Source organism: Rhynchophorus ferrugineus, unplaced genomic scaffold, assembly GCF_030347505.1.
Source record: "Rhynchophorus ferrugineus isolate W39M unplaced genomic scaffold, kcgeb_rfMv2 rfM2, whole genome shotgun sequence".
Taxonomy (NCBI): domain Eukaryota; kingdom Metazoa; phylum Arthropoda; class Insecta; order Coleoptera; family Curculionidae; genus Rhynchophorus; species Rhynchophorus ferrugineus.
Window position 1 is genome coordinate 80213241 of NW_027472581.1, and position 10885 is coordinate 80224125.

Here is a 10885-nt window from a genome sequence, read left to right on the forward strand (position 1 = left end):
TGTGTTACTATTTTTAGCACTAAATTAACCTGTTAGAAAAAGGACAGAAACGTAAAAACATCAATATCCTATATTTCTATAATATGGAATGGCGGTCTTAAAAAATAATGTTAAAAATTAAGTACTATAAATAGTTATAAAAATAACTTATTTATTATTATTCATATTAATTAGCCAAAACATCATTATTAAAAAATATTGCGCAAAAATTGCATTCATTGTTAAATATTTACATTTTATATGTTTATTCCTTGGATCATTTCATTTTGACCATTTTTGTAATCAACCAGGGTTCACAGTTCATTCTCACATCGTCTCGGAGCAGAATAACATATTTAACATTGTTCATTAAGCTATTAAATTATGATTAGTGAGAATCTAACAGGTAGTTTTGTATTAATATATACCGTACTGCCAGTAGTTACGGTATTGCTAATGGCAAAGTGGTTAATGGGTAAGAATACAGTGTATAAAAAACGGGATTTACAGGGAAAAACTATTATTTTAACGGGTGCTAGCTCAGGTTAGTAAAATTATATTGTTAGATTTTGTTTATTTTAAAATAGAATATTTAATATAAATTATCACTCCCTGTCAAATTTATCTAATCTATAGGTACTCTAAAGTGATCTTTGGTTATTTGAAACTCATATATATCAAATTAAAGGTGGCTGTTAAAATATTAGCAGTGTTATCTGTTATTACACTTGCTTTATCGATGGTTACTATTTTTTAGCGTTGGGAACTATCGACTGAAAATGACTATCGACTGTTTAGTAATTGACTACTTTTTCAGTCGCAAAATTCAATAAATTGCATCGATTCCAAACTATTTGAAGAAGTTTTTACAGTAGCAGTGGTTAAACTTCGCAAAAAAAATATTAACAATAAAGAGGTGATAACCATATTCATACTAAATATTTGTAATAAATTAATTTTTTGATAAGTAAACTTTTCTTTAACATTCAACAATTTATTTCCATGGCCATTAAAAATACAAGAAAATAATAAATTAGTACGAGAAGGAATACACACATCTCCGTCTCAGTTATCGTACGGTTGGAACAAATATGTTTATTTTAATAAAATATAACAGCCAATTACATTTATAATATTCTCATTATTTTCCAAATATTAAAATTAAATACCATGATATGTATTTGGGATAATTATTCGATTCCTTTTTCATACATTCAAAGTAACACTAAATTATAATATTAATTAACATTGATCCAAGCTATTAGCTCCGTCCTTTCCTCTCTCACAATTTATAATAGCAGAAGTTCGTAGATCTTCGTTTGATATCACGAATTGATAGAACAGTTGAAGCGTAATTACTATTTTCAGTCGCTAGTTTTTTGACTATCGAGTGTTTTGCGATTATCGACTGTTTCGACTATTTTCAATCGATAGTTCTCTACGCTAATATATATGGTTTTATGTTTTGTTTGTTGTATGATTTTAATATAATGTACGTTAATATAGATTGATAAATAGAAAAATAATTTTGACTGAATTTATGTTATTGGCTCTTTTTTATTTACTTTTTCGACTTTGTAAGTCTCTTGACGTTTGATCAAGCCTTTTGAATATCAAATCTTCTTTCTAATTCTCGAATAACATTGCGATGCGATTTAATATACAGGAACACCATCTGATGTAAATCTTTTAAAATTAATTTATAAGCTTATAACTTTGTCTATTAACAACATGCGTTGTTTTTTCTTGTTAACATTTTTATAATATCCTAATATAGTTGTATAATTGATGATATTCTTTTCAGGGCTGGACTTGGCTAGTTGCATTCCCTCTTTATTCATTACCTCAATTTTCCCCCATGGAACTTCACTAGCCCCTTCATAAGCACATCCTTATGTCAATTTTATAAAAGAGAAGGTCCTCCTGTTTGTGGTATTTTAAATTCTCCTTTTACCAACTATGGGTTATCTGGACTGGACCCAAAGTTTAAGGTGGCTCCGAACCACGGTCCTCAGCATTAAGCCTGCCGACTGGCGAGTGATCAACTTTAGAAATCATCCCAGAAGACATCCGGTCTTACACAGCCTGTTTACTGGCGTGACTGGGATTATTTTCCTTGTCGGATTTTACACTCTTGCCAAGAACAATCACAAATTTTAAACGGTCACAAACATAAATTTACGACCGTGCTCCAGCAGGATTCGAACCCGCGGCTATCGAAACAGTAGGAGGACCGTCCTATCGCCTTTACCACTGGGCCACCCAGCCGGCCCTGTTTGTGTTATTAATTTTATTTATTTATTAATTTATTATTTTATATTTACACCTTATGTCTATCCCTGTCCCCTTTATACCAACACCGTGGTCCTCGATCAAGGGGTATTTTTCAAAACATGGATGTTTCCTAATTCTAATAGTTATTCAAGTCAAAGAATGCTTGGAGTAACTGCGGAAAGATTTACAACTCAATCTCAATATATTTTCTTCTCTTGGTAAGCACCGCTGTTATTCAGTGCCCATGGTTGATTGTTGAGTGATGATTTCAAAATCTAAACCGGACATTTCGTATTTTTTAAAAATTCTTTCTCAAATAATTTTGATACAGAAGGTAGCCAGCGAAACAGCCCTGTAAAATCCAACTTGCTCTGCCGGTTTGTCAGTTTTTTAAGCATAATTATTTGAGCAACCTTAAAACATTCCGCAACGTGCTTCTATCACAAACAAGCATTAAATATATGATGACTGCTTTTCGTGGCGGTTCTTTCAATAACCCAAGAATACACCTAAAATAGTATAATAAAAGTTCTCATTGTTCTCGTTATATATTCATATTTTAAAATATACCACAAAAGATTTGTGATATAAAACAATACAACGTTTGTTATTATTCCTTAGGTTTTCTTTGTTAAAAAAAAAACGTGTTAACTAAATGGTTACAGGATTTATTTTAATTTTTCCGGTGGTTTTGTGGCTGACATGTCTTGATTATTAGTGAGATCAAATGAATTACGTGTTTTCTGAAAGAATTGCATCATGCTACATTCTACTGCATTTAATTTCCTGTTACAGCTTAATATAGTGAAATTTATTTTAATATTATAGATTTAATAGAGAACGCTTAGTTTATTTTTAATTATGGTATCGAAAGTATGCCTGAATTTATTTTAAAATGATATTGTTAATCATTTTGCAGCACACAGTCAATTGTTTGACAGTAGGTGTAAACGTACACTTGTACGCATAGTATTGAATTATTAGGTACTAGCGACCCGCTCCGGCTTCGCACGGGTGCAATGCTGACACTAAATTAAATACACTACAGAAAAAATATGAACGTTGTATATAAAAACATAGCGGCCCGCTCCGACTTTGCACGGGCATAAAATATATATGCCTATGTCACTCAATGAAAACATGATTAAAATCGATCCAGTATTTTTGGTTCATTCATTACTGCCCTTGGCCTGCACGCATTAAATTTGGAGTAAAACAATTCCTCTTCCCCTATACTTGCTATGAAGATTTCCTGCTATCTTCGGAATATCTAAATTCATACAATTTTTATTACATTACACATTTTTAAACGCAAATTTTAAATTTGTAATATCTCCGAAAATATTTGTTTAATTTACATGCTGTAAGGAACCATATTGATCTATATTAATTGCACACTGTATTTAAGGTACTTAATTCGATAAGGATTAATGCCGTATTGCTTAAAATAGCTTCGTAAATAAGCCATTTTCTCACGTAAAAAGTAAACAATAAAAATGGTTAATGTGGGTTATCCCTAAAAGATAAACATATACCATCGCGGACTTTTTTGTAGACCTTTTTATGGTGTACAATACTGTAGTACATTAATTTGATCTAACTCGTAGGGTTAGGCAGCGTTTTTGCTAATTGCTAAATAAGCCTAAAAAAATAGGTTAATTTACGACATCACGTTAGAAACCTCTAAAATTAGTAATGTTGCCTTAGTATATTATGCATGTATTAAACATATAAACCTTCCTCTTGAATCACTCTATCTATTGAAAAAAACCGCATCAAAATCCGTTGCGTAGTTTTAAAGATTTAAGCGCACATAGGGATATAGGGACAGAAAAGGCGACTTTGTTTTATACTATGTAGTGATAATTCACTTTTTTTTTCTTTTTTCTTATTAATCTCCTAGAACGTCAATAATCTGATCTGATTTCAGTTATATAATATAACTATCCTGACATGTAGTAGATCACTTCAGTATCTACTATACAACTAATAATCTAAATCTTATTCTAGGTACTATTCTAACTTATTTTAAAGTTTATCCTAACTTATATGTATATGTTATATGTTTATTATTATATGCTATATCTATGTTAGATTTGCTAGTAGTACCCCACAGTTCAATACCATAGGTCCAAATACGCCTATCAGCCGGTACATTTGGTTCAATTGTTGGATATTTAACAACTTTATGTGGAACATTTAGCTGCTTTTTTCGAATTAATATGTTTTCCATAAATTACTAACATCAGATATCATTAAATCATAGGTATCGCATATGAGGTTGCTGTTGATTTGGTTAAGAGAGGACCAAGACTAATCATTGCGGTCTTATCGAAACAGGAAGGCGAAGAAACATGCCGCAAACTGCGACAAAGCTCGGGAAATTCCGACGTCAGCTACAAAATTATGGATTTGGCATCGTTCAAGTCTATACACGCATTCGTTGATGACGTCAAACGTACGGAACGACATTTGGATGTGTTGATTAATAATGCAGCTGTGATGCTATGCCAACACGAAGAAACCGAAGACGGTTTAGACCGAACATTGCAAGTTAATTACTTCGGTCCATTTCTGCTAACGAATCTGTTGCTAGGTGAGATAATATGTTAGTAGAGTTAGTATTTCAATTGAATTGTTCGTCATTTTTTCATATATAGAGGACAAACAAAATAATATGAACACCATGCTATATAGTACTTGTTGCATGTTGTCAACACTGCTTCCGTGTAAATAATGTGATGCATATGTATTGTGCAATGTACATGCCAAGTCTTGTAGGTTATATTTCAGTGTATTATTGTTCGTTATTTTTCATATATAGAGGACAAACAAAATAGTAAATAATATGAACACCATTCTATATAGTACTTGTTGCATATTGTCAACACTGCTTCCCTGTAAATAATGTGATGCATATGTATTGTGCAATATACATGCCAAGTCTTGTAGGTTATATTTCAGTGTATTATTGTTCGTTATTTTTTCATATATAGAAGACAAACAAAATAATATGAACGCCATGCTATATAGTACTTGTTGCATGTTGTCAACACTGCTTCCCTGTAAATAATGTGATGCATATGTATTGTGCAATATACATGCCAAGTCTTGTAGGTTATATTTCAGTATATTATTGTTCGTTATTTTTTCATATATAGAAGACAAACAAAATAATATGAACGCCATGCTATATAGTACTTGTTGCATGTTGTCAACACTGCTTCTCTGTAAATAATGTGATGCATATGTATTGTGCAATATACATGCCAAGTCTTGTAGGTTATATTTCAGTATATTATTGTTCGTTATTTTTTCATATATAGAAGACAAACAAAATAATATGAACGCCATGCTATATAGTACTTGTTGCATGTTGTCAACACTGCTTCCCTGTAAATAATGTGATGCATATGTATTGTGCAATATACATGCCAAGTCTTGTAGGTTATATTTCAGTGTATTATACGCTTTGTTCTGTGACAGTTAAAACAAGCGATCGATGAATTGAAATTTCCCAGAGGTTGCTTAACGAGTACAGTATAAACGACAGTATCCATAGTAATAACAGCATTTATAAAACATGGTAATATATCAACGGCGAGAATGAATAGTGGATGAAACCCAAAGTTAACTGACAGAGACCGACGAACATTAAAAAGGGATTGTGGCCAGACAACATAAAACTATTGCGGCAGTGACAGCAGAATTCAACACTCACTGGAGTAACAAAAACTCTTTCAATCAAACCAGTATGCAGTATGTAAACTGCAATTGCTTGTGCAATGTGCTTGAATGAAGAACCTTAAAAGATATCTACGACCATCTCTAATATCTCGACATCTTCAATGATAAAGTTCTTACTATGGTTATCACATTGTAGTTAAACATTCCAAGATGATGCACACATGCGCATAGCCCAAAAAATCTTCCCTGTTCATCACTATTGCCAGACCTCAACATAATAATTGAATATTTATGGGAAGTTTTAGGAACAAGGAGTGAGAACTAGATTTCATTCTAGAAGTAGAACATCATTGAGGTAATTCTTTAAGACTTATTCAAGTCTAGAGGCATGTATTTTTAGCATTCTTCAAGCGAAATAAAAAAACAAACAATATTTTCACTATTAATTTTTGTTATCAAATATTTTTTTAAAGTTTAAAAAACACGCACAAGAAAAAAAAAGTTCAAAATATTAGAGGGATGTAGGGAGGAGGGAAGCAGGGATGTTGAAAAAATGGCGCGCCCTTGCTGGCACGATTGCTACCTTCCTAATAAACTGAAACTGACAGAAAACTAAAGTTCTTAATCTAGAGAAGAGCTGCTATCGCACAAAAGTCAAAAAATTATTTTTATTAACAGACATATTTGAAATTTCCGAATTTTTAAATACAGTTTTTTGTTCTGGCCTAAAAACCAGGCGGTGGAATGCATGGCGCATACCTGGTCGCGGAGACTTGCCCTGGAGTGACAAGTTGGACCGGGTTATGTGGGACTGCCTCTGGGCTTACTAATACACTAAACCGAAACCGCCTCACAGTTGACCCCTGTGGATCACTACTGCTACTGCATTAAATTTGGGGATATGGCACCCGCTGATCGGGCAGCCGTTATTGGGCACGAGGACCCGGCGATTCTGTTGATTCGCGAACCTGAGTTAACATACAACTGGGTGCTGTTGTATGGGGGCAAAAGTTATGACTGTAGCGACGGATGAGGTCGTTTCAGCCTGGGAAAGGGGGAGAGCTTAGCGGTGACGCGGTGCTAAGCTCCCAGCATGTCACCAGCTCGCGAACAAGCGCCTTTTCAGAAGAACTTGAGCTGAGTTGTTGTTTGTGGAATGATTGAGATATGAAGTGCTTGATTTCTGGAGTGTCAGTTTCCCTATGAATTTGATTATTTCTGACAAACCATGGAGCGTTTAATATTCTCCTGAGGAGCTTATTTTGGAAAATTTGAAGCCGTTTGACCTGGTTGGGTGTAACAAACTTGAAGTAGACATTAGATCCGTAGAGGAGTACGGACCGAATTAACATCTTGTAAAATAAGCATTTGATGGAGATGGGAAGTCTACTAGAAGGGCAGATCAGAGAAGATAGCAGGTTTGCTATCCCCGAACCTTTTTGGATTGCTTTCTGGATTTGGGAATGCCAACCGAACCGCCGGTTGAAGTGAAGACCTAGGTACGTGACCTTATCCAGCCATGGAATTATTGCGGTGTCGATCTTAAGTTGCGAGGCACGCAGTGCGTAACGCTTCTTGTGGAAAATGATGGCCTGGGTTTTCAGGGGGTTGATTTGCAACCTCCAGAATTTGAACCACTTGACCGCATGATCGAGCTGCTTCTGTAAACGTTCATGAATTGTAACTTCGAACCTGGCGGCCGTGAAGAAAGCAGTGTCGTCAGCGTAAAAGGCGACGTCAATATGCTCTTTTCTCGGCATATCTGAAATAAAGAGGTTAAATAAGGCTGGGGCCAGCGGGGAACCTTGAGGTACGCCAGCATCGATTTGTTTACGACTGGAAAGTGATGCCCTGATCTTGACCTGGAAAGATCTGTCCGAGAGATAGGACTTGATGAGAGCGGTTAGGTCTTCTGGTAGGCCTAGCCGCACGCACTTTGCGAACAATCCGTCGTGCCAGACCTTGTCGAAGGCTTTGGTTAGGTCCAGAAGAACTGCTCCAAGCTTTTTACGTTGGTCAAGAGCATGATGGGTGTGTGCAGCCAGACGGGAAGCTTGATGGTTTTAAATACAGTTACATACAGTTAAATACAGTTTTAAATACAAACTTGGAAAATAAATTTAACGATGGTAAATCTGTGCATGTGCAGTTCACGTATAATCAGACCGCACAAGCACTAATAACAATAAATAATACTATCGTTCCATATGGCAACAATGTTAAATATCTCGGAATGAATATTTATACAAAGTTTCGCTTGAAGGAACTTGTAAAAAAGAAAAGGAAAGAACTGCGGTAAAAATATAGGAAAATGTATTGGTTAATAGGAAGAAAATCACAATTATCAGTAGATAATAAATTGTTATTATAAAAGCAAACATTGAAACCTATATGGACATTTGGAATTCAATTATGGGGATGTTCCGCAAAAACTAATATAAATACAATACACGTTTTCCAAAACAAAGTACTGATAAGTATTGTAGGTGCACCGAGATATTACAGGATTACTTACACCTTCAGATAGTGACTGTCACCCAAGAAAGCAAGAGAATTCTCATGTCAATATCGAAGTAATACAACTGTTGGATAACACGAGAATAGGACACTGGCTCAAAATAATCAAACCATTTGATATTCTGTATTTGACATTGTTGTGTCTTGGCATGTATTCCGGCGGTTTTTTCGCGCAGTGCTCGGCACAAATGCATCAATTATCGATAGCGATGCCCCTTGATTGTTTAATCCGGTTTTAACATAGCAGTTCATAGTATACCACACCAAGCTGATCCCGCCAAATACAGAGTATTAGCTTAGAGCTATAGATATTCGATTTTACCGTCTATATTGATGTATGACACTTTGGATTATCGTAATGGATCCACCTTTCATCTTTCCGTTTTTGCCGTTGAAACAGCATGTCTCTTGACTTAAATTCATATGAGACAAATTGTTCAAGATTTTATGTCATTCCCATGTTACTCAAGATTGGAAATGGTTTCTTGTATTACTCCAAACAATCCTGTACGTTCCTTCTTCTTCTTCTTACCTTTTACGCAGATCATCATCGAGTAATGTCTTAAAATTCTCGTCTTCAAATTTGTTTGGCTGCCCGGAACCGTCTTTGTCTTCGATATCAAAATTACCACTTTTAAAACGGGGAAACCAGTATTCAGATATTGAAGTTGATGGAACATGATTGTCATAAGCTTCACACAGCATTCGATGACCTTCAGTCGTCGTTTTCTTCAAAATGAAGTAAAAAAGTAAAACTGTCCGCAAATGCGATTTATTAGAGCGGGTATAAATAGGGTATCACTAAAACTGCCATATCTCAGAAGATAATTTAAATTTTCAAAAATTCCCTTAATAGAATATTCTTAGAAGCTTAAGTTTTCAAAATATAAACAAAAAATCGATTATTTCACATTTCTAGACTAGAGTACTAGACTTAATTAAAATATTTTCTTCCTAGATCTGCTTGAAAAATCCCAGTCAGCGAGAATAATTCACGTGACTACCGGCTTTGCCGTCAAATACGCTGGAGGGCTCAAGATCAATCACCTGAACTACTTCGACACCTCCGTAAAGACGTACTGTAGATCGAAACTGTATCTACGTCTGTTCAACTACGAACTAGCCAAGAGACTCACTAATTCGAACGTGAATACATTTTCGGTTCATCCTGGCGACTGTTATACTAATCTATTCACGGATATGTCGGCGTTATTCAAGTTTTTCACCAGGATATGGATGCTCTCTCAAAGAGTAAGTAAACATGGTCTCTTATTAACATTTCTCAGATCTAATATTTTAGAGCGTTAAAAAAGCAAGCGAGGTTATAATACACTGTATTGATGCGGACGATCTCCAACAGTTATCCGGCAAACATTTTGAAAACCTTAAACCGACGCACCACGACGCACCTATTGAAACAAACAGTCGCCTATCGGAAGACCTCTGGAACAAATCCATGGAGATAGTAAAATTACCTTATTAAAAGAGGAATATCAAAGAAAGAACTCTGATTTAAACAAAAAAAAATCCTTTTTAATTAAGAACAAAAAAGAAACCTTGTAAAAACGATAACAATTTCCTGTCGGATATTCAATATAATTTTTGAATGGTACCATAATGATCGCCCGGTATTACCAAGTTAACATTCCCAACAATTGAAAATATGTTCTTTCTTTTCCTCCAGCGTACAACCTTGTTTTTGTTTCCTTCATCGTCGTAATCGAGCGACACTTACTTCGAAATAGAACGAATAAAAACTATTCGTTATGGGATTAATTAATCAATCTATTGTTGACATTTAAAACTGTATCTTTTATATACACTAAAAAATATATAAACATAAATATAATTGCCATGTATATGTTAATGTAATAAAATAAGTAATCTGATTAAATTTTTTGTTTTTTGTTTTTCTTGAAATGTTAACGTTGGCCTTGGTGACACCTATCAAAAATAAACAGGGTTATCATTAGAAACAATTTTTTTTGGTTTCCTAAATTAAACAATATAACGGTAGTTAATACGATTAAAACGGCCTATAAGATCTATAAATTAATTTTAAAGTATTTACAACATAGTTATTATTGTATAGTCTATCCAGTTTTGTACACACGTCATCTAAATTTGTGTCATCAAAACGTCGCAATGTTGCCATATAAACTCTGTGTTTTAATTCAGTTTGGCATCGATATACAACAAAATTCTAATTCTATTCTAAAAATATATAGATAATTAATACTATTAAAACGGCCTATAAGACCTATAAATTAATTTTAAAGTATTTGCAACATACGTTATTATTGTATAGTCTATCCAAAGAAGTTTTGTACATACGTCATCTAAATTTCTGACATCAAAATGTCGCAATGTTGCCGTATCAACTCTGTGTTTTAGTTCAGTTTGGCATTAACATGCAACAAAATTCTAA

At 34.2% G+C, this 10885-nt stretch overlaps 1 protein-coding gene across 1 annotated transcript; it reads left to right on the plus strand.

The window, feature by feature from the left end:
* Positions 1 to 318: 318 nt before the first annotated feature.
* On the plus strand, positions 319 to 10351 carry LOC143191390 (retinol dehydrogenase 11). Its single transcript, XM_076396414.1, has 4 exons — positions 319 to 523; positions 4520 to 4849; positions 9416 to 9708; positions 9758 to 10351. Exons 1-4 carry the CDS (start codon positions 364 to 366, stop codon positions 9938 to 9940), a joined length of 966 nt encoding a protein of 321 aa, XP_076252529.1. The 5' UTR covers positions 319 to 363; the 3' UTR covers positions 9941 to 10351.
* Positions 10352 to 10885: the final 534 nt, after the last annotated feature.